The sequence below is a fragment of the Leptonotus elevatus genome, chromosome 3 (genome assembly GCF_054856555.1).
Source record: "Leptonotus elevatus isolate MCC_2025b chromosome 3, RoL_Lele_1.0, whole genome shotgun sequence".
Classification (NCBI taxonomy): Eukaryota; Metazoa; Chordata; class Actinopteri; order Syngnathiformes; family Syngnathidae; genus Leptonotus; species Leptonotus elevatus.
This window is the reverse complement of record NC_141241.1, coordinates 1,027,473-1,052,500: the sequence shown is the minus strand read 5'-3', so window position 1 is coordinate 1,052,500 and position 25,028 is coordinate 1,027,473. Positions and strand designations below refer to the sequence as shown.

Below are 25,028 nucleotides of genomic sequence, written 5' to 3'. Positions count from 1 at the left end.
AAAATCCAAATCCTCTCAAATGTAAATGCATCCATAAAAGCAAAAAAAACGATCCCTGCATTTGAAGCAATCGAAGACATTCGTGGATATCGGTGGACTTGCAAAAACATGTTTGCTATTTTCTGCACATGGACCAGATATTCCCAGACCTAAAGTGTACCAGGTCCCAAATGTTGACATCAGAACCTTGTGCATAATACAAAATCAACACTTGAAAATAGATCCATTACCAAAATATATCATTTTCATGTTCCGTGACCAAATGTGTTCCAAAACGAAGAGCATTGTTTAAGTGTGGGGATTGTAGGGTTTTTTTGCCCTCATGTCCCCCTCGTCAAATATGCCCATGGATCATCAATAATAATTTGCATTAGTGAAAAGCTTGTTATGGCATGTAAAAAAAAAGAAGAAATTGAATTGTGCGTTATTGTATAATGTGTTAGAGTATACAAGAATATTTAAGTGCGTGTCAAGGTTTTAAAGTAGGCCTATGGGCAGGAGACCCTGACCCCCCCCCCCCCCCCCCGCGCGCCCTCCTCCCAGAAAACACGCTCATGCACGCCCCTCACCTCGTTTGTCTTGCACCTTGACGCCGATTTCCACCAGCGGTTCCGTCTCTCGGTCCAGCCGGCGCGCGATGACAATCTCCCCCGTGTCCCGGCCCACGCTGACCGGCGAGCTCTCCGCGTCCTCGGGTTCCGCCAGCTCGAAGGCGGCCGCCTGGAAGCGCACCGGGTTCAAGTTCATCACCACCGAGCCGATGCCCGCGTCCTCGGACACGTTGATGAAAAGCGGGACGGCCCCCGCGTCTTGGACGGACCGGGACGTCCGGGCCGGCGCTTTTTGGCGGCTGCCGGCGCGCAGCCACTGGCGCGGGCTGACCTCCACGCCGACCCCGCGGCTGGTGCGGGGCGGCCATCCTCGGTCCCGCGCGAACACGGTGAACTTGATGGGTCCGTCCCGGCCCAAGATGGAGTCCACCAGCAGGATGTCGCCGCTTTTGGGCACCACGTAGAAAGTGCCGTTCTTGGGCTCGGCGAAGTAGAAGAGCTCCGCGTTCTTGCCGCTGTCGGCGTCCCGCGCCGCCACCGTGTGGACCGCCGTGCGCAGCGGGGGTGGCGTCGTCCAGGCTCAGCCTCACGTCGGCGTCCCGGAAGGCCGGCCGGTGGTCGTTGATGTCCAGCACGTCCACTTTGACGGACGCCAGCTCCGCGCACGAGCCCGCGCAACACACGCCGACCCCCAGCCGGTACTCGGCCCGCTCCTCGCGGTCCAGAAGCCCGCGCGTCCTCAGCAGGATGTGACCGCGGCTGTGGTGCGCCAGGACGCGGAACATGTCGCCGCCGTCGCCCAGGAGCCTCCAGCGGGGCTGCGGAGCGAGGTCCGAGGAGGCGCCGGTGCCGCCGCCGCACGGCCGCTGCCAGGTGAGCCTCCGCAGCGGCACGCTCAGCCCGTTGACCCGCGAGCCCGGCGACGCGTTCTCGAACACATGGCCGTGGAAGAAGGGCAGCGCCGGGACCGGCTCCAGAGTCCGGTTGGCGAGCGCGCACGGCAGCAAAAGCGGCAAAAGCGGCAAAAGCGGCAAAAGCGGCAAAAGCGGCAAAAGCGGCAAAAGGCTCCCCCGGATCATGACGAGCGCGTCTCACCAGCACCGCCACAGCGCCAACTCCGCCGAGGCGCCCATGGGTGCCGCCGCTCGTCGTGCGCGTGAGCGTGAGCGAGACGCTTGCGATCCGTCCACGTCCGAATAAGCGCGCGACAAGTCAGAGAGCGGAACCGCGAGGCGGCACACCGGAGGATGCTGCGTTGTGTTCGGGAGAACTTTGCGTCCTCCTCCTCCTCCTCCTCTTCTTCCTCTTCCTCTTCTCCCGCGCTCTCTCACCGGCGCGCGCCCCCGACAGCTCACGCGCACAGCTCCTCTCGCTGCATCTTGCCGAGCCTCAATCCGCCTCACACGTGTCAAATTGACACCGAGCGCGAGCGCGCGTGCATGCGTGCGCACTTGACGGACGTCTATTCGTTTTGAGCTGGTCTGTCGATGCGCATGCGCGGGTGGGTCATGACGAGTCCTCGGGGGGGGGGGGGGGGGGGCGACCCGAGGCCCTTATGTCACGCTCATCAATGTCCGGCCCTGCACACACATCACATCGATCTTGTCCCCAATAGCACGTCACTTGAGTGGATTAAAATAATTCAGAAATCGATCTGCTAAAGTGCTTTTGGCTGCTGATGCTGCTTGCTGGGTGCGTGCGTGCGTGCGTGCGTGCCTGCGTGCGTGCGCGTAGAAAGGAAATTAACAAAAGCCTTGCAGGAGTGACTGTCAAGTGGTGGAAATGTTGAAGTAAAATGTAAAAGCAGCTTTTTTTTCCCCCACAGGGTTTCAAATGAAGGTTTAGCGTTTTAAAACTAGGGTTCAATTTAGCCATCAAAAGATTTGGCTTTCAAGTCAAGTTTAGGGTTTCAAGCAGGGTTCCGTGTGTAAATGTGGCTTTCGAGACTGGATTAGGATTTCAAGAAAGTGTTAGGGTTTAAAATTAAGGCTTGAAGTGTTAGGGTTTCAAGTCAGGGTAAGGGTTCGACAATGTCGTATTATGGTTTTAAAATGGGTTTCAAGCCAGAACAAGGTTTTTGTATTCGGACTTCCAGCCAAGTTTCAGGTTCCAAACCCAGGTGAGGGCTTCAAATCGGAAGTGAGGTTTTAAATGAGCATTTCCGATGAGGTACGGCATTTCAAGGAAAGGTTCCAAATTACGATTTGAAGCCAGTTCAGGTTTCAAACTCGGGTCACAAGTCGGATGCCCAATTGCAGTTTTAAGTCAGGGTTAGCGTTTCAAATTAGTGGTAAAACTCAGGCTTTCAAATTTTGGTTTTAAGAAAGTATTGGGGTTGACCTACAATTTCAAGCCTGACAAAAGGTTTTATCTCGGGTTTAGGGTTTCAATTTTAGAGTTTCGAAGCCAAGGTTCGGGTTTCAAGTCAAGATCAGGGTCTCGACATGGATGACACGTCAGGCTTGACGATCTCGCATCGACTCACTCCTGTTGTGCTCATGCGTGTCGTCAGTCGTCTTTCACGGCGCGGTACGAATCATCTCACCTCGTCTCATTGTTTGCAGAACAACTACATCACAACGACGTCTCGCCGCGCATGCCGTGTGGTTACATCACAAAAAGCGTTCTCTTCGTTCGTGCACAATAGAAATAAAAAGGGAGCGCTGGAAGAACTTCACGGCGCCATGAAAACCGAGGACGAGCATCTTTTTCCGAGTCACTGACCAGCAACGCGCTGATGTCACGTCCGGGTTAGATGAACGCTACTCGGACCCTTTCGCGCCGTCGTCCGGGAGCGACAACCTGATGAACGCGAGACGCTCCCTGCGAGAGGTCGCCGCCCCTTCGTGGTTGACGTCCGCGCAAAAGACGACGCCGTCAAGCGTGCAGCAGGACATTCAGACTTTGAATCACAGGACAAGTGGATGCCAAACGATGTGAACAACTACATTAACTATGAGCTACTATTTGACCTACTACATTACGTCGTTTGTGAATTGATCGTTACCTATGTGAGCAATTTTATGAGCTACTAAAATACCTTACCAACATAACCAAAGTGACAACATGACCAACTACATTATCTATGACCGGCAACATTTCCAACATGACGGCGACTATGTGACCAACTACATTATCTTTGACCGGCAACATTTCCAACATGACGGCGACTATGTGACCAACTACATTGCCTAACTACACGGCATACCATGAGACCTACTACATTATCAACATGACTGCCCACGTAGCCAACTACATTATCCATGTGGCATACTATATTAGCAAAATTAAGACCGACCAAATATACATAACCAATGACATTGTCATCTGCTGGATGAGCTACCATGAGACCTTCTATCTTACCTATGTGACAAACTACATTGTCTATGGGAACAACTGTATGAGCAACTACAATACCTACAGTATGTGAGAGAATTCATGGGCTACCATGAGACCTACGTTGTCAACATGACCACCTACATATGTGACATACTATATTAGCAACAGTAAGACCTTCTAAATTACTGACATTACTGACGCAATCTGCTAGATGAATTACTATGAAACCAACTATATTATCTGTGTGACCAACTACATGACAAGGTCCATTACCCAAGCGACTACGCAACCCATTACATTGCCAAAATGGTTTACTAAATCAGGTGCTAAATTTACCCACTAAGTGACCTGCTACATTATCTAAATGACCAAGTATATGAGATACAAAATTAGCTACATACACGTGCAAGACACTACTCAAACTATGTGACCTACTACATAACCGAGGTGACTGACTGTGTGACATACTACATTACCTAATGGACCAACTAGCATAAGCTGCTACGTTAACTATGCGACCCACTACGAGACCTACGAAACAAGCTAATTCATTACCTGAACGACGACATACAAAACGACCTTCATGAGCAGCTATGTAAATGACTACATCATCAAAAGTCTTGCCTGACGCACGCCCCACCTCCTAAATGTTACGAATTATTTCGGCGACGCCCCCTTTCAAACTTGATTGCCTTTCCATTAGTTTCCGTCCTCCTCTCATCACGCCGGGAAATCTCTATTAGTCAATTAACGCCTCCGCACGCCCGTGTATCGAGCGAGGGCGAGCGAAAGAGGAATGGCTTCATTACCAACTGTCTTCCACCTGCGGCGCACGACAGCTAGCAGGGGAAATATCGGCAAAGAAAACAGACCAGGGGGCTGCGCTGTTTTGTGGAGGAGCCAAGTGGGCTCGTTGCCCATGCGAGTGACCAACTACATGATCCACTACGTGACCCACTACATAACCTGTCATTTGACTGACTGCACGCACTATGTAACCTTCACCATGATCCACGACGACACGGACGAGTATGCGACTTTCTAAAGTTGCTATTATGTTACCTTCCAAATGAGCTTCTAAGTGACATACTACATTACGCTCTAAAAACAGATTGGCCAAAAAGGGCATTTAGCCAACTTTCGGGGTTATTCACCTACCAAATGAGCAACTACATGATGTACTACATTTCTTCGTGATCCTACAATGTGAGCCGCTACGGGGCCAACGGTGCGAGCGACAACATGACATACTATAAGAGCTACTGTGAGTCTTTTGTGAGAATCATGACTGGCTACATTATCGACTTGATGACCTCAAACATTGCCTAAAAAGTCACCTACTAAAAGAGCACTATACGCCGCGCATGACCAACCACGTCAGCGACTACGTGACCTGCTACTTGACCTTAAGTGGATAAATGGCTTCATTATCCAGACGTGCAGTCGCACCCGCAGCACAGCAGCAGCTAACCATGAGGAAATATCGGCCAAGAAAACAAGAGGAGGCGGCCAGACGCCCAACGTTCTCGAGGATATACAGCGAGCGCGGGAGACCCGAGCGACGCGCAGTTCCCGGAACGGGAACTCCACATGCGAATGTGCCGGCGCCGCACGGGAAAAATGGCCGCCCAAGCCTGGACTCGCTCAGCTGCGAATGTGTCCTACTACATGATCAGAAAGTTGAGCTGCTATGTGGCCTACTACATCAATTGGCTACGACATGAATTTTGCCACCGCCAGTGTGAAGTTTATTGCTTTGATTGGCTTATTGAACACATAAATGCAATAACAAAGAAACAATAAAAGTCAAAGAAAGAAAACGACAATTTAAAAGGAAAAGAATGATTAGTCAATTCAATTCAATTCAACAAAACTTTATTCATTATTATTCAGCAAAAACGGCTCATCTTGCTTGCTCGCCGGTCGACCACACGAGCTGCGACCTGACCCGGAACCCTCAACCCGTGTCATAATTGACATTTGATGTAGTCCCACCCGTACTAACTTATATCATGATCACGTACAATAAGTTATTATATTCAATAATGTATTAAGAAAATAGAAAAAGAGAAGCAAATGAAGAAAAAAACTAATACAGTAATCGACTTCATTAACTTTATTGGCATTTACGTTAAAGACGACATCGTGCCGAACGATGTCATCGTCACGCTTGTCATTTTTTTGTATGCTTTTCATTTTTGACCGACATCTTTGATATCTGTTTTTCTTTTCACTCTTATGCATTCATTTACCTTTTTTTTTTTTTCTTTTTTTCCCGTTAATAACGCCGCGCGTGGTTTTGTGCTCGATATTCAAAGTGCAGCCGACGCTCAAACAAACAAACAAAAAATCTCGGCGTGGAAAACTCGACACGACTGCAGGCAAAAACATTTTCTTTTCGGGACGAGTGAAGGTGAATTGCATGAGCTACTCCGCTACGTGACGTACTACATCACCAACAATGTACAAATATGCCACATTAAACATTCAATAACAATCCGAGCATAAAAAAAAAAGTTTAGTTTGGCTTACTTTGAGACGACCGGAGTTTCTTCTTCGCACCGCTCGTGTCGATCAACGTGATCGTTTTCTAATCATCGTTCGGTCAACAATCAAAATGCTCAAAACACGAAAGAAATAAAAGTGCAAACAAACGACTCAAGAAATGCTCGGCAAAAGTTTTCCCGCCCAAACAAGCATTTCCTCCTGACGAGCGCACCTGCTCCAATCAAGTCAACTTGTCACGTGCTGGCCTGAACACAAGACATTGGCCAGCAGGTGGCACAATTGCTCGTTTTAAATCAGCTGCAAACAAAAATGTTGGCTCCAACGTGACCGACGACGCGACCGACTACGCAGCCTTCTAAATCAGCTACTACATTACCTTTATAACCCAAGATGTGAATTAGCCTACTTTGTGACACGCTATGTTACTATACTATATGAGTGACTACTTGACCTACTATATTATTTATATATATATATTAATATTTGAATGAGCAATGACATGGTATACTACATGAGCAACTACTTAACGAGTTTCTACTTGAGCGACTATGTGACATACTGTATTACATACTACATGACCAGCTATGTGACATACTACATTTCCCACTACATATTCAACTGTGATGTATTATATTACTTAGCCTACTAAATACGCAACTACATGGCCTACTACATTATCGTACTATATAGCATACTACATTAACAACTACTTGGCAAGTTTCGACATGAGCGACTCTTTGACCTACTATATTACTTACTGCATGACCAATTATGTAGCATACTACATTTCCTACTAGATAACCAACTGTAATATACGACTTGACTGACTGCATGAACTATGACATTAACTACTGCTTGACATACTACAAATACATTAGACACTGCATGATCAACTACCTAATATACTACATTACCCAACAAATGAGTGACCACGCGATCTACATTACTTACCTTTACTACTACCACAACAACTACATTACATACTGCATGTTCAACTATGTGACCTACTTTATGAGCGATTATGTCACCTAACACATTAGCTACTACTGTAGTTGAGAAACTATGTGATACAATACATGACCTGCTACATTAACTATTACTTGCTGGACTACATTACATACTACATGACTTACAATATTACATAGCAAATGAGTGACCCCGTGACCTACATTAGCGACGACTACCGCAGCAACTTACTACATAATCAACTATGTGACCTACTACTTGAGCCACTATGTGACATACTACATTCTCGATTACATGGGCGACTATGTGACCGACAACAGTAGAGGCTACAATACATGATCTACGACAAGAATTACTTTGTAATGAACAATACCTAAATGACCTACAAGATGAACAACTACGTGACCCATCACACCCTCTCCTACATGAACGACGACGTGGCTAACTACATTACGTACTACAAAACCAACATAACATTGTTGAAACTTTTTGGACCGAAGGACGCCGTCTGGACGCCAGCCGACTCCAAAGTTGATCTTTCTGGCAGCTTCCTCTTCCTCCTCCTCCTCCTCATCCTCATCTGTGCGATGAGACTGTTGTTCTGCCTAAGTGACTCCATTTGACCAATTAGCCCTCGTCAGGAAGCTTTGCTCCATGATGACCCCTCCCCGCTGCCACCAAACAATGTCGGGCCGAGGCATTTGCTAGCTCATATACGCGGGCGTGACATTCAAGCTCGTGACCGTCCCTCGCCGTCAAAAACCTCATAAAGCTCGGCGCCAAACGAGAGGCGACACTCGCTTGATCGATGGCCGACGGCCGGGCGCCGTTTGCCCTTGGCGCCGCGCCGCGTCTGTTTGGCCATCAAAATTAGAGCCGATATGGAGGCTAATGACGGGGGGTGCCATATTTGCATATGCAAAGCAAACGCCACTAATAAGAAGAGTCTGCCGGCCCCCGAAGAGCGGCGGGCTTATTTCGCCTAACGAGGCCCGTCCTGGTCATCAGAAAGCCGTCACGCCCTAAACGCACTTAGTCAGTGGAGGAAATCGTATTGTATCATAATTGGAGTAAATCATATCACATCGTAACTGGAGTGAGGCTCGCGTATCGTAATTAGAGTCAATTGTATCGCATCATAATTGGATTGTATCGCATGGTCGCTGGAGTAAAACATCGTTTTGCATCGCAACTGGAGTGAATCTGTGGTGGAGTGGACTGGTCGCCATGACTGGATGGGAGGCGAGTGGACGGGTCGCCATGACTGGGCGAGACGCGAGTAGACTGGTCGCCATGGCTGGCCGAGATGTGAGCGGATGGGTCGCCATGACTGGGTGGGATGCGAGTAGACTGGTCGCCATTGCTGGATGGGACGCAAGTAGACTGGTCGCCATGACTGGATGGGAGGCGAGTGGACGGGTCGCCATGACTGGGCGAGACGCGAGTAGACGGGTCGCCATGGCTGGCCGAGATGTGAGTGGACGGGTCGCCATGACTGGGCGAGACGCGAGTAGACTGGTCGCCATGGCTGGCCGAGATGTGAGTGGACTGGTCGCCATGACTGGGCGAGACGCGAGTAGACTGGTCGCCATGGCTGGCCGAGATGTGAGTGGACGGGTCGCCATGACTGGGCGAGACGCGAGTAGACTGGTCGCCATGGCTGGCCGAGATGTGAGTGGACGGGTCGCCATGACTGGGCGAGACGCGAGTAGACTGGTCGCCATGGCTGGCCGAGATGTGAGTGGACGGGTCACCATGACTGGGTGGGATGCGAGTAGACTGGTCGCCATTGCTGGATGGGACGCAAGTAGACTGGTCGCCATGGCTGGCCGAGATGTGAGCGGACGGGTCGCCATAACTGGGTGGGATGCGAGTAGACTGGTCGCCATTGCTGGATGGGACGCAAGTAGACTGGTCGCCATGGCTGGCCGAGATGTGAGCGGACGGGTCGCCATAACTGGGTGGGGTGCGAGTAGACTGGTCGTCCTAAATGACCTGAATCGTGAATCGTATCACGTGGGAGTTGGAGTAAAACCTGTTGTGTCGCTTCATTATTGGAGTGAACGATATCGCATCATAATTGGAGTGAATCGTGTCATACCAAGCCTGGAACGTACTAAATAGTTGGAATTCTTATCGTATCGTTGAAATTAGAGTGACCCAAATTTCATTTCAAGACATCTTGCGCAAAAGAAAACACGTTTAAAATGAAAATGAAATTGAACACATCTCATTTGAATTGGAATAAACCATACTGTATGCTTTCAAAAGGAAATTTTGAATATGCTCGGCGTGGCTTATTTGTTCTCATCTCACTTAGTAGGACATTTGCAACATTGTTCATTGCTACAAATGAATGCAGTCGCGTGACAACAAAACAACATTTAAAAAAGCAGACACGAGGACAAGAGGCTCCTCGTCAACACACTCAACAAACGCTAACGAGTGGAGCTTAATTAGCTGCTAACGAGCTAGCGAGGCCAATCCCCGGAGCCTTTTCCGAGTCCTTCCTTGACACCGTGAGGAGGCAAACGCGGCCCAACGGCGGCTTTGGGGGGGGGGGGGGGGGGTCCGCCCTTGGTGGTCAATTAATTCACTTACACGAGTGGACGTGAGCCTTTGCATTGTCGCCGTGACAACCGTTAGCAAAAACGCTAGCAGAGCGGGGCGACAACATGGACTCAAAGGAGGAAGAACGCAGACAAATGTGAAATTATTCGACACGGGCGGCGACGCTTGCCAAACTTAAGACGCTATTTTAAGCAAGAAACTTCCAGAATAATTTCACGGTCTCGAGGACAATTTAATTATTATTCCCTGTGAGATGAATACGAATTCATTCATTGATTAAGAAAGCGAGAAATGCTTTCTTCTCGTCCCTTTTATTTTATTTTTGTAGGAAGGTTAGCTATTCTTGCTTGTTATTAACATTGAAAAAAAGACGCATTCGCTTTCTTTCAAACATTGACCAGTCACATTATTTGGTACAACTTTCATTTTTCATGTATGAAGGCCATAATAATAATAATAATAACTAGACTAAGTGCAGTTTCTGCAGAAATTGCGTGGGAATGCTGAATGCTTATGAAGTCAATTGAAAGATAAATTATGTGAGAATTACAAAGTACTTGACGTAGTCGAAATAAATTATATAAATTATTAAATAAATAAAAAAAAGAACACTTGAACCTGGGAGGCGTGAATTTTTGAAGCAAATTGACATTTATATGGAAAAGAGTTATCTGCAAGTACCCTTCATTCATTTAGATGGAAAAGTGCTTCCAGCATTGCCACAATAATAATAATAATAATAATAATAATAATAGCAATACAATTTATGTTTTAAAAGACGGAAGATAATACTGCAATTATAATCGATAAAAAGAATAACCACAATTTTAAAATATATCATTAAAAACGTAAAATTGTATTCGATTCCTACACTTTGGGGTACATTTTACCAATGTCAGATACATATTTTTCTACATTTAAAAATAAAATGTATCAATAAAAAAAATCGGGAAAAAAAATCGAACAATTATGTAGGCCTGGGTTTAAAAAACAAAAAATCGAATAATTGATATCCTTTTCGAGCCTAATATCGATTCATAAAACCATGAATCAATTTTTTTTAATATCTTTTTTCAATCAATTCTTATCTTTTTAGTTTATATTTACAATTATTGAATTACAAATTATAAACATATTTTCATATCATCCTTGCTGATGTTAATGTTTGTGTGATTATAACACGTGTTACATTCATTAATAAACTAAACCATTTGTCCAGTTACTGCCTCCACATCAATTTACTTTATTATTAAAACGTAATATTTGTAGAGTTTTTAATCATGTCTTTGACATTAAAGAAGAATTGATGTTCCATAATTAATCAATATCCGATTGAACTGAAGTGATTTGAATCAGGAAAAAATTAAATTGAATCGAATTGAGGAAATTAGAATCGATACCCAGCCCTAATAAAAAGGACCAAAAAATAGATAGGCTTTTATATTTTTATGTTGTTACGACGACAGTTTGACTTGATGCAAATATCAAATGGCTTCTTTGTACAACGTGAACGTGTTGTTGAGGGGGAAAAAAATATTGTCCACTTTTCTTTGCCAGTGAGGACCACCACAGTCTCCTGTTGCTGGACACACACACACGTGCACACGCACACGTGCACACGCACACGTGCACACGCACACGTGCACACGCACACGTGCGCCTTTCTCAGGTAAAGGTTATAGACTTGAAGAATGTTCTCATTAGTTCCCATACAACATTGTCAGTGCGTGCGTGTGTGCGCGTGTGTGTGTGTGTGTGTGTGTGTGTGTGTGTGTGTGTGTGTGTGTGTGTGTGTGTGTGTGTGTGTGTGTGTGTGTGTGTGTGTGTGTGTGTGTGTGTGTGAACTGTGGGGGTATTGTGAGGTTGGTAACTAACAGTGTGACAACACTCTCCATCAACTAGCACCCCTCCCCTCCCCTCCCCTCCCCTCCCCTCCCCTTCCCCCTCCCCTCTCCCGTCTCGCCCACCAGGTAGGAGGCTCATTATGTTGATTAGCTGGACCAGCTGTCAATCAAACGCTGGTCACAAGCGGATGTTGGCTACGGAATGCAAAGCCCTTTCAATGGCATCTCGGTTTGTCGTAATATTACAAAGCCGCACCAAAAGTCATAAACATTTTGAACGTTTTCAGTTTTGGATGGTTTTGGTTGTCCGGAGTCACCAAAGATTTGCGACTATCACTAGAAAATAAAATCCTCGGATGGCGTTGAACTCACGAGATGTTGCTTGTATCTTTGATCTCTTTTATGTCAAACTGAAACAAATGAAAATACAAAATACAGCATAACATTAGCACGGCACTGAAAATGCCTCACATTGTTTTCTAACTAAATTAACATTCACACAATCACAAATGTAAAGAAATAACATAACACAAACAAGGTACGCTAACAAGTTAGCTTAGTTAGCAAACTCAAGCCCGCTAGCATAAGAGGATAGCGGATGCTAACATCTTCCCTGACTAACATTTTAATTCCCAGAAACGTTCGACTTGACTAGAAAATTATAATGTGAACACAAATGGTGACTTAAAGGCCGTTCGTGTTGCTCTTCGGGGGTCTCATTGAAAACTGAGGTCAACTTAAGGGAGTCAGACGTAATACACATTTGACCTCTAGAGGGCGCTAAAAGTCAACATAAATCACTGCAACTACAACTAGAACGTTACACGTTGACATTATGTCACCAAACTAAATCGAAAGTAATGGCACACCTTTCGTTAATGTTTTGAATGTTTCAGTTTTGACTGCAAGCGAATAACTGCTAGCATGTAGCGCTAGTAGCATTCTAAAAAGTGGAGTGGCTCCATGCGGTCGATCATAAGAATAAACTATATAAAGTCGACCGTTGACGTTTCCCGGTGTTTACGCCAGCAGGGAAATATTAGCACAGCAATTTTTCTGTCGACGTTCCGAATTCTCCTTGGGGGAGGTCACCCTGCACGGGGGTGTGTCCATAACAAGCTGAGGTGTGGTCACTGACCTTCGCGATCTTACGGCGGGAATAAAAAGTCACTCGTGCTCTTACTCCAAGCTGAGGTTCGTCCCCTGCTGGGGCTTCAGCGGCCGCAAGATCAATTCTTCGTTGCCTTCGTCGTTCCGTCTGCGCTGCCCTTTGCTAAAGCCTCCATCCATCCATTACATCCATTCATCCATCCATCCATTAATCCATTCATCCATCCATCCATTTATCCAGCCTTCCTTCCCTCCATCCATCCCTCTTCCCGCCATTTATCTTTTTCTTCCAGCGCGCTCTTCTTCATCAGTTGTGCCCAGCGCAAAGTAGCGGATGACTCAAGTGAAGCAGCATGTGGCTCACGTTACGTCTCAACTAAGTGTAAACCATCAAGAGCTTTGTGGATCATCGGACATCTTGTGTTTAACGGAAATGGGACATTGACCAAAATATTGATTATTTGGTACACGTGTTTTTTTGTTTTGAAGGACGAATGCACACGAATGAAAAGACTTCCATGTAAAGTAATTGTGTGTTTCATCTCACCTTCCTGCGTACCTGCTCGCCCCTCGCCTCTCTGCAACTGGCCACCAATTTGCTTGAAAGAGGCGGCTCGTTTGCTCAACTCTGCAAGCAGCCAATCAGATTGCACCGCGCTGAGACGTCCTCGAGCTCATTACTGGTGAGCGGCATGATGGGCGCTTTTTCAAACCGTGGGAAAGCGTCAACGCCGGCAATCGTCCGCGTCCAGTCGTCTCCGTCATGACAGCCAATCAGGGAGCTCCTTTGTGAAGTCCGCCTCGATACAACAAACATCTTTTTGATGTCATTGAGCTCGGTTTTGCTCAATTTGAATGCACGTTTTAACTTTTCTGCTGTCAAAATCCTGCTCTTAATAATAAATAAGACCCGAATGAGGTGACGATTTCCGTATTTCATATCAAGTGTTGTCTTCTTCGCGTGCGCAGTCATTATCTGCGATACACAAAAGCTCCGAAGCCAAAAAGATTTTTCTTGCCAGCGTGCCACCGCGACGCGTCTTCGTCTTTGCTCTCGTTCGACCTGCCTCCTTCGTCCCCCTTCGTCCTCCTTCGTCCCCCTTCGTCCTCCTTCGTCCCCCTTCGTCCCCCTTCGTCCTCCTTCGTCCTCCTTCGTCCCCCTTCGTCCCCCTTCGTCCCCCTTCGTCCTCCTTTGTCCTCCTTTGTCCTCCTTTGTCCTCCTTCGTCCGTCTCGGCCTTTCATGGCCAAAATGTCGCCTTTCCTAATGAGCGACCGGTCAGCGACCGCTTTCAACTGGGACGCCGTCCATCAGTCGGGCTTTGTCGGAAAAACAACAACTTTTGTCTCAAACTCAAGGAATTGTCAACTTTTGGAACAAACGCCACTCGTGAAATGCAGCACTGCCTCGTTTCTTGCGCTAACCTGTTAGCCGCTTTGTGTTTAGCGACTCGGCATTATTTTGTTGAAATTTTGTTAACCTTTGTTGAATTAAGCGTGGCTTTGTCCATCCGTCGCCAACAGTGGAGGAATTTGCATTTATTCTAACGGGCAGCGCAAGGATACATTAAATTAGCTCGCATTTTTTACCAAAAGACATTGGTGGTGAAACTCGGGTGGCCGCACGTCCGGATTGAGGCCGGACAGTCTCACTTTTCAGTGATGATTCCGGCGTCCTGAGCAACCCTAAGACGGACGCCGGCGTGTCCGCCTTTTAAAGAAAACGAGCCGTGGTTGATTTGATGTGACCGAACGTCAGCCCGAACCCGCCCCCAAAACGGCCACATCACATAAACACATTAACGCTTGATTGAAAATGATGTTGCCAGATGTTGTCAATCGGGGGGGGGGGGGGGGGGGGGGGGGCGTTTGCCCGCCGAAGCCTGAGCAATAACAAAAAACGACGACGACGCCCTGGCTGACGGCGCGATTTCCCCCTAATGCGCCGTCGTGACAACCGCGCTGAAGACTTGCGGCAGTTTTAGCCAATTATGATGTTTTCGGCGGTGATGTCGTGTCGGGCCGCCGCCGCCTCTCGCTTCGTCTACGAAAGTCGAATCTGCGTAATTGGCTGCTTGTATTGGACGGCCATGCTCGGACTTGACCGCAGACGCTGCGCGCACAACAGGCCTTTAAGCGGAGGAAAATATGACGGGAAATTAGACCTCCAAAATGCACGCAGGCGACATGAGAAAAAACATTGGGATCCACTTTGTCGTTTTTGGTTTCGTTGAACCCTTTTTAATCCATCGGGATGAATACATTAATATCCATCCATCCAGCTATGGAAGCGTCCAGGAGAGGTAGCAGTAATATATATATATATATATATATTTAAAAAAAAAAGAGCAATGATGATGACATTTCCGAATGAACAATACTGAGCTCTACAGAAAAAAATAATAATAATAATTTAAAAAAAAAAAAAAAAAAAAAAAAGGGAGAGGTAGCAGTAGAATTTCTGACTGGGTTGTTCAACAGGATCTTAAGATAGTGAGAAGATGCCTGAGAAATGGAGGAGAAGTTGCGCCGGTGCCCGTTTTTAAGAACACGAGACGAGAAAAGTTGCGGCAACTAATGAGCCACAACGAAACGATGGGAAAGAGTAGTTGAAGCGAGACTGAGGGCAGAGGTCAACAGAGGTCAGCAGCAGGATGCTTTCATGTACCACAGATGCAGTATTTGCGTTGAGGATGTTGATAGAGAAGGTCCGAATCGTGTCTTTGTAGATCTGGAGAAAGCTTACGGCGCCGTGCCCAGAGAGGAAATGTGGTTTTGGACGAGGAAGTCTGGAGCGGCACAGAAAAGTATGTTCAAGTGGTGCAGGACAAGCATGAGGACAGATGATGAGGTGTGCTGCAGGTGTGAGGGCGGAGCTCAAAGTGGAGGTGGGACGAAATCAGGGATCAGCTCTGAGCCCCTTTTTGTTTGCTATTGTAATGGACAGGATGACAGATGAGGTTAGACAGGAATCTCCATGGATGATGTTTGCAGATGACATTGTGGTCTGCGGTGAGAGCAGGGAAAAGGTGGAGGAGAAGTTGGAGGTGTGGAGGTTTGCCCTGGAAAAGAAGGGAATGAAGGTAAGCCGGAGCAGGACCGAGTATCTGTGTGTGAATGGGAGGAACCCAAGTGGAAGGAGTGAGCTTACAGGAAAGACCAAGAAGGTGGAGGAGTTGAAGGATTTAGGGTCAACAGTCCAGAGCAAGGATCCCCAACTGGCGGACCGCGGTCCGGACCCGGACCCCGAGACCATTTTATCCGGACCTCCTAGCATTTTTTTTGTTTTAAAAGTACGATAATACGTTCATTCTTAACAAAAGCCATTTTTGAATAGGCGCGCGCGAGGGCCGCTATGATTGAACCGGGGTCCTTTGACCGGCAGCGTGCTCTTATTTACATGGGACAGGCTTTGCTACGGGAAAGCGGGCGAACTGTGGCGCGGTCTGAAGTTAGAAAAGTTGACTCTGAAAACCGAGACTTAAGAGATGAGTGGACTGAAGCTCACGCTTTCATTTTGCCAGCAGCGGGTGCGACAAGGCCAGCGTGTCTCGCATGCGCGGAGTCTGTTGCTCCCGTTAAAAGGCGGCAATATCGAGCGGCGTTGCGAGACAAGGCGCAAAACCTTCGTCGCAAATTTACTACTTTTGCGATTGGGCATGAAGACAAAAATGAGCCAAGTGAAAAGGTGAAGTAAAAAGGTGGGGGGGGGGGGGTGTTGGGAAAAAAAAGGAAAACATGGAAACCATGTGGAAAAAACAAGTTTTTATGAAAAAGAAAAAAATACTGCCCAAAAAATTGTGAAAATTAAAAAAAGAAACATCAAAAAATGTGGATAAAATATTTGGAAAATAATGAGAATTATTATTTTTTTTTTTACAGAAAATGTTTCTGAATGTATTTATAAAATGTATATTTACATTTATTTAAAAAACATTGTGAAACTTTGTGTTTTTTATAATTAAAAAAATACTTTGAAAACAAATGAGTGAAAATGTAAAATAAATAAAAATAAAAATAAATTACCCGCCAGGATCAGCGACGAGGGCACAGAAATGACACGAACGTTAAGGTTTGTGCACGAGCACACGTATTGCACTTCTAGGCGGTATGCAAATATAAGAATAGGAGTTGCGCAATACATTTTTGTTACACTGTGATTGACATTCAAATATATTTGCACTAAAATGAACGAAAGAGAGAAAGTTTAACAAGTTGTATTATTGTCAACGTAACAGCACGTTTGCAATTTAATAAAAGGACAGAAAAATGAATTAGCGTCTGAATGTTGTTGCATGTTCGGACCCTGGTCTACTAGGCTGATGGGAGTTACTGGACCTCGTGCCGGTTTAGTTGGGGACCCCTGGTCTAGAGGAAGACCAAAGAGGAGGTTTTTATGGATGTCGTTGAAGAGGACATGAAGGTCGTTGGTGCGAGAGCAGAAGATGCAGATTGAAAACGGATTGGCTGCGGCGACGCCCAAAGGAAAAGAAGAAGTTTGACAAAACGTATCGATCACTAAATCACGTTGATCGGGTTTTCTTTCCGTAGGTGCGAGGGTGGCCACAAACCGTTCCATCCCGCAATCAAACTGACGTGACGTCACGTGTGCGCCGACAGCCAAGCGCACTTCCCACTTTTCACAAACGGCAGGAAAACATGAAGCGCAGTCGTTTCACTTTCGACGGAGCACGAGGTGCGTTCAAGGACAGCCAAAAAAAAAGGAAATTTTAAACATTATCAAAGAGTAATTTAAACGATGAAAACAACACTAATTGCTGTCACTAACATCTTACAAATGCAATTATGCCATCTGGTGGCAGAAAAATGACCTCAAGACAAATCCATATCACACTCGTTAATTTCAAATCAATTTTATGAATTGTGAAATGAATGACTAAAAGATGCAGCCATATTTCTATTAGTTTATCTTTTCCCCCCATTTTTTGTTAACAGGAGTATGAAAATGCGGACAACAAATATTTGATTGTACATTCAGAACAAATATACAATCGGATTAATCATGAGTTAACTTTTGAATTCATACGATACATTTTCGATAAAAATGTTGATCACCCGACAGCCTTTTTTTCTTTTTTTTTAACACACTGACAGCCTTATTTTTAAATCGCTTCAAATGTAGTGGAGGCGGAAACGAGGAAGCGTGAAATAATCTACATTTGCTGTGACTACTTTCCTTTTTCCCGCCTCCCACCTAAAATAATGAAGCCTGCCAAAAAGTTACTCGCGCATTTGCGAGTAGAAATGGAAGAAATGTGCAAGAGTGAGCTTGCGAAAGTTTTGATGGCGCCTTCAAGCAACGACCTCGGCGACCTCCAGATGTGCGCAACGCCGGACGCTGCCAAGAAGAGCTTTTTGTTTTGTTTTTGTCAAAGTTGAAGCGTAGCTGTAATCAATAGCGTACAAAATGATGCGTTCTGCATGCCGATTTAAAACTGCGCGTTGCTTGTTAAGCATCAAACTTCATCTTGACTTTCAGTGTGGATTTGAAGACGTGTGACCTCGCGTCTCGGATTGTGTTGTTGACAACATTTGTCTTATTGTTTTTGATATTGAATGAAAACAAAACTAAATATTCTTTCTCCCTGAAATATGATGATTTAGGAAAAATAAGACATGTCATGATTGTATTGTTTATGAGATGCTGGTGGGAACAGATGGAGCGTAAAAAGATGTCAGTGTTTCCACCACATATGAACTTTTTTTTTCTTTTTTTTTTAAGATCTTCAGTTGATCGTTTGATCGTGACAATTCCGAGCTGATCAGAAATAATAATTCATATTAATAAACACTACAACAATAAAACAACAGGAATGTCTATTAGATCTGGCGAGTAAACAAAGCACTGCAAATGTTGTTTACCGCAAGAATAGTTGTCAAGGCTGAGCATTTGAGTTTTTGTGTGTGCGTGCGCGCAACCTTGATAGAAAACCTTGCGGTGCCTATTAAGGGACGAGCAAGGCGGCAAGAGATTGAAATTATTAGCGCCATTACACGACGATGCTCTGACATGAAGAAGGCCCGGCGAGAGAAAGGCGAAGTTCATCGTGATAACATACGCAACGCGTACACACACACAACTCACACCAACGCGCACGCACACACATGTTCATCGGGGTATGTCAGCAAGCGTCATACAAAGAAGGTGACACGCCAGCTCGCTCGCTCGCTCGCTCAGCAGTACGCCTCTTCCCTCTTCAACAAGAGCGTTCATCTAGATTATCGAGAGCCAACGTCAGTGGCGTGGGAAGCACGGTGGTCAGCGCCCTCAATTCCCCCTTTGGAAGCTTTCTGTACGGCCCTGTCTCAAATGAAATGTTGTGCGGGTGCAAAGCAAAAAAAACTTTTTCAGTGAGGGGAATGTTTAAAAAGAAAAAAGAAAACATCCATGAATCCGCCCATCCAAGTTGTTTTCTTTTTGGTACAACTTATGCATTTGTATACTGTCAATGTCATTATTTGATGTATATGCAGGACACATATGAAGTAAGACAAAAAAAGAGAAAGAAAAAAAAAAGGAGAAAGAAAAAAAAAGAAAAGAAAAAAAAGAAAAAAATATATATATGAAGACAATAAATTTATGTATTTTCTTTTTATGTTTTATAGCTATATTTCTCTCTCTCTCTCTGTACTTATACAAATCTATTTAAAACTAACTTAAATTGCAAACAATTTCTCAAGTTTTAAATTTTTCTGGGATTTCCAGAGTTAAATTTGTTTGCTTAAAAGGTTTACTTTACAGAGTTTGCCTTTATAAAAAATTATAATTACAATATAAAATTTAAATCTCTACATGGCCGATTCATGAAATCAAGACACTGTATTGAAATTAATCCACAAGATTCTATGGTTTAACTATTTTGTTCGACTCGAATAACGACCGCGCGTTTCCTGTGTTTTGTCCAAGAGGAGTTGCCGTACAGTTTCGCTCCCGATCCGGTCGTGGGCGCGTTTCGGGGTCGTCGTCGCTACTTATGACGGCCGCTGCAACTTTTCGTCCGTTTCACATCGCTTCTCTTCATGTTCCAATTGTGCTGATCGTAATCGTCAAGTCACTTTTATTCCCGGCTGTGTCGGTGCAAATGCACAGCGCGACGCCCGCTACGCGTAAAGGCGTCATTCCACTGCTTTTGTCTAATGGCACTCACGGTACTTGGATTTGACACTCGTGTATTCATGCGAGTCAGGAGCACGTCAATATAATGAAATATATTTCTCTATGCCATGTAAAATGTCAAGCGTAATAGTGCATAATTACAGCAATACTGTATACGCCAAAGCTACTTGTAAAGTGAAAGTGAAAGTAAAAAAAAAAAAAAAAGGAAACCATGATGGGCTTGAGTTTGCCTCATGCCGTTAACATAAAATAACACAAAGTAACACGGATAAAGAGCATATTGGAACATATAGCCTAATATATAATTGTTTTTTTATTGAATAAGTGAAAAATGTCACATACATTATGTGCAAGATTTTTTAAAAAGTATGTTTTTTATTAATTTTGTTTGTTTGTTTTCTTCTTTCGGTGATTCACATGCTCAAGTATTTCCGGACAGCGTCGACTCACATTGCGGGCTTCCCAGCGCGTACGTCGAGGCGGGCCACGTGGACGGCGTGGCGCTCATACGCTACGACGGCGATGGCAAGAAAGCGCAAGCCAAGCAGGACCGGATGGAGAAAGGTCACCGTGGACGACCCAGACAACTGGCGGTGACCCCGACGACTGGGAGGCGGAGCCGCGGAGAAATGTCGTCAGCGAGCGCGTCATCAAGTCAACATCGCAATCGCCAAGAAGCGCTTCGACCACACGGGAGGTTTTGTCAAAGGCCAACCTACTTTTTTTTTTTTACCAGTAACGATTGGTCAATTTTGGGGACAAAATGGCGGCGCCTTTCCTTCGGGTGTCCACATTCTCCGGTGGATGTTTGGCTGAGAGAACAGGTAGGATCACATGATGTAAAATGGAGGCACTGCCACGTTTTTAAGAGCCAAATTTGCAATTAGAACATTTCTACGATGGTACGAGATGTGAGAAAAAAAATCCCTCTGATGTCTAAATCAACGTCCGTAGATCAATGACAAAAATGGCCAAATAAAACTCCCGACTCATTTCAAGTTCAACATTGTTTCCTTGACACCAAAATGCTGGCAAAGCACCGTTTTTGACTAAATGAAACTCCTCAACTCGCGTCAACATAGTTCGCGTCAACAAAGACAGCAGCCGAGCACTGTTCTTGTTTTTTTTTCACGGCCGATACCGATGATTAGCGTTCAAGGATGCCGATAACCGATATTTGGAGCCGATATGCATTTTCGAAAAGCATCAGCATCAAAATAAAAAATAAATAAAAATACAAACTCCAGCTGTTAACATTTTTAAGAATGTGTTTTTTGTGCTCCCGCAGCCAATGGCGCCGGTGTGGCGCTTTCATAAAATGGAAAGTCGAACCCCGAGTGAGACAAATCTGCCAACGCGACATGGAGACGACGCCCACATGGACTCGGGGCCGGTTTCCAAATGGCTGAGCTGTAAGACGAAGCGGGGCTGTCGCACCTCCCGTTGGCTTCAACGTCATCGACGTTTTGGTGTCCTCTGATTGGTTGGTCAGAGCGAGCCAAGATTGACCAGCGGAACACGTCGGTCGCAATCTGCACACATGAATACATTTCGCAATCAGCACCTTTGGACAATAGGATGCATTGAATGTATTGTTTTTGTTTTGTTGAAATATGAAGATTGATTGTGAACTGCTCCGGTATTTACGCTTTCCATAATTGTGACGTGACAATGGCGGTATTAAAGACGGATCGAGTCCCCACCGAAGGCAACAGCGGCCAAATTCAAGGCCCGTCCGCCATTGCAACTAATGAACGTATAGGATGAAATTTCACTTTCACTTTTGACATCAAGCGACACTGAACATCTTCACAAACTTCACACGCTCGTCGGTGTCAAATTTCATCACATCACGTTTTCAGATCTCACCACTGAGTGTTTTTCTTTTTTCTTGTTCAACTTGCGTTTGCTACTGTTAATGTCATCCGTGTACTGTATTTAAATAAAAGTGTTTTTAAATTTTTTTATTTTTTTTTTTCAATTATATGAGTCAGAGACAAGGCCCCCCCCCCCCCCCCCCCCCCAAACATACGCACACTGGAGGTTCAACTGTCCCAATAAGGTCTGCATATCTGAACAAACATGCCATTTTTGAGGTCTTCTGAAAAGTAACTATTTTGAAGGTACAAGGTTTTGGCCCGACGCTAACGATTTGCATTTTTAACAAAACTTGCGCCATCTTTTAACAATTCATCTTTTACTTGCAACCTCTTCACGTAGCCACTAGGGCAGTGTTTCATTTCAGTTTTGGAATATAACGTGGACCACAAATTTGTACCCCAGATTTGACCTCGCAATGTTCATGGGTCAAAGCGAACTGTTGCATGTTTAAAAAAAAAAAAAACGAATTGAAATATAATTAAAGCTACTGCACATAGAATATTCCATTTCAAATGCTGCTGCCACCTGCTGACGAAAAATGAAACTGCACACACCCTTCGTCACCTACGCGACGCACACACGTCGCATCCGCAGACATCCATCCATCCACCCATCCATTTTCTGTACCGCTTGTCCTCACAAGGGTTGCGGGGGTTGCTGGAGCCTATCCCAGCTGGCTTCGGGCAATAGGCGGGGTTACACCCTGAACTGGTTGCCAGCCAATCGCAGGGCACACAGAGACGAACAACCATACTCACAATCGCACTTATGGACAATTTGGAGTGTCCAATTCACCTGCCATGCATGTTTTTGGAATGTGGGAGGAAACCGGAGCACCCGGAGAAAACCCACGCAAGCACGGGGGAGAACATGCAAACTCCACCCAGGAAGGAATCCGCAGACAGAGCGCGGGAAATTCAAACCCGAATCCAGTCTGAAAACGTTTGGCCTGAAACTTGCAAGAGTACCCGTTGTGAACAGCTAAGGTGTTAAAATTACTAATTAGACGACATTTCAATCATAAATGGTCAAATAAAAAGGCTACAGTAAAAATAATTTTTAGGGAAAAAGTTCCATATTGCAGCTTTAAAAGAATAATAGGGTACTTTTTTTTGATTGGGAAAAAAATAAAAAAATAACTGGAGTGTTTTGTTCAATGCATGTAAATGTAAAAAAATAAAGCGTCTTCCTTTTAAGTGTGTTTTTGTTCACTGACGTCGTTGACCGTTTAGCCCGACCGCTAATCCTGCTACTTGCCTCGAACCTCATGATCCACAAGTGAGTGACGGCGAACATATGTTACATGCGGTATATCTGGTCGCTCTTGCATACGAGTAATGGACCTAAAGATATAGTTTGATTCATAAAACAAATCAGCACATGAACCAAAACCATCTGATTTCAACAAAAATGGCGGAAAATAGCTTCCTTCCTGATTCTGCCACAATTGGATGACGACGCGAGTGGATGAATGTCTTTGAGACGAGTTATTTCGGGGGCAGAAGTTAGCGACACTTGTGATGAATTTTTGATGGCTTTATTTGCAGATTGTCAGCGTATTGTTGTTGTTGTTGTCGTCGGGCAGATGCTGCGGGATGTTTTCACGCCGCTGAAGCTCATTTAAATTACAGACAAAGACGAAGAGGTGAGCCAACATCTGCGCGCCTCTTTTTAGATAAACACAGATCAGCCAGATAGAACAAATGCGAAAAAGATTCATGCGCCGCCGCGTTGGTGCCCAATTCCCATTTTCATTTCATCCGCCGCTCGCACCGAATGCTGAGAGGAAGCGCAATGCACATCACACGCACGTATCAAAAATAAGATTAATGATAGCAAAGCGTTATGAATATGGAGATGATGCCGGAACGCCTACAAACGCGCTTTGAAGTCACAACCAAATACTTTCTGACAGCGGCGGGCGCAAACTTTTCATTCGCACCTCCTTGTTTGTGTTCTGCGTGAAAATATTCCAAAATGATCCATCCATCCATCCATCCATCCATCCATCCATCCATTTTCTGTACCGCTTGTCCTCACAAGGGTCGCGGGGGTTGCTGGAGCCTATCCCAGCTGGCTTCGGGCAGTAGGCGGGGTACACCCTGAACTGGTTGCCAGCCAATCGCAGGGCATTCCAAAATGATGCAGACCTCAAAGTAAAGTGAACTTTTGCAACAACTTTGTGGAATGTTAAATGTCATTTCAAACCCCAAATCCTGGCCTGGACCCGACACTGAAACCCAAAACCATGTTTTGAAAGCATGTAACCCAGTGGCTAAAATCCTGCTCTGCAACCCGAAACCGGTCTTAAAAATGATGACTTGATCCCGTCTTCAATTCACAATTCTTACTTGAAACTGTCAATGCAAATCGAACCCAAACGTGGACCTCAACTCGAACGCTAATTTGGAATTTTTATTTGAAACCCTAATCTTGGTTTGAGAGCCCGATTCTTACTTGAAACCTCAGTTGCAAATCAGAATCCTGACGTGGAACTCCAGAACCCCAAACCCTGCATTGACACCCCAAGCCTAATTTGAAACCCTGATCCTGGTGTAGAACTCTATTTTGATAGCCCAATTTGAACCGCCTAACCCTGGCCGAGTTTGAACGCTGACTTGAAAACACAATCCTGCCTTGGAATTCAAACATTAGAACCTAATCCTGGTTGGAGACCCTTACTTGAAACCTTGATCCAGTTTTGTATTCCCAATTTTGAAACCCTCACCGCACAGCATAATCCTGACCCGGCACTCAAACTCCTGATTCTGTCTTAAGAACTGTACTTTAAAGCCCAACGCAATGCTTTCTTTAAATTCTAGTATGAAACCATAATGCTGGCCTGGAGCCCAATTTTGATATCCCAATCCTGTCTCGAACCTCTAACTTAAAACCCTAATTGGAAATGTGTTTGTTATTGTGGGAATGTTATTGTGATTTTTATTCTCCATGTTTTTGCCGTGTAACAACTCCCACATAATATTTCCGATTCACACCGGATTCAATTAGCTTCAAAATTTCCCGCTTATTTATTGTCTGATTTCACACTACTTACAGTATTTGCACAATTTAACGTTAAATATAAACTTTTCCCAATTCATTTACAAAGTACAGTACTACTT

The 25,028-nt window shown here is 45.2% G+C and overlaps 2 protein-coding genes across 2 annotated transcripts in view; one reads left to right on the top strand and one right to left on the bottom strand.

Annotated features, from left to right (window-relative positions):
- Positions 1 to 2,011, bottom strand: part of LOC147176593 (neural-cadherin) — a 222,590-nt gene extending 220,579 nt beyond the window's left edge. Inside the window, 2 exon segments of the mRNA XM_086071071.1 lie at positions 570 to 1,113; positions 1,115 to 2,011. Coding sequence (XP_085927197.1) covers positions 570 to 1,113; positions 1,115 to 1,630 — 1,060 coding nt within the window. The 5' untranslated portion in view covers positions 1,631 to 2,011.
- LOC147176592 (uncharacterized) lies at positions 638 to 21,517 on the top strand. Its single transcript, XM_086071332.1, has 4 exons — positions 638 to 940; positions 1,046 to 1,424; positions 20,452 to 20,849; positions 21,314 to 21,517. Exons 1-4 carry the CDS (start codon positions 638 to 640, stop codon positions 21,503 to 21,505), a joined length of 1,272 nt encoding a protein of 423 aa, XP_085927458.1. The 3' UTR covers positions 21,506 to 21,517.
- The last annotated feature ends 3,511 nt before the right edge of the window (positions 21,518 to 25,028 follow it).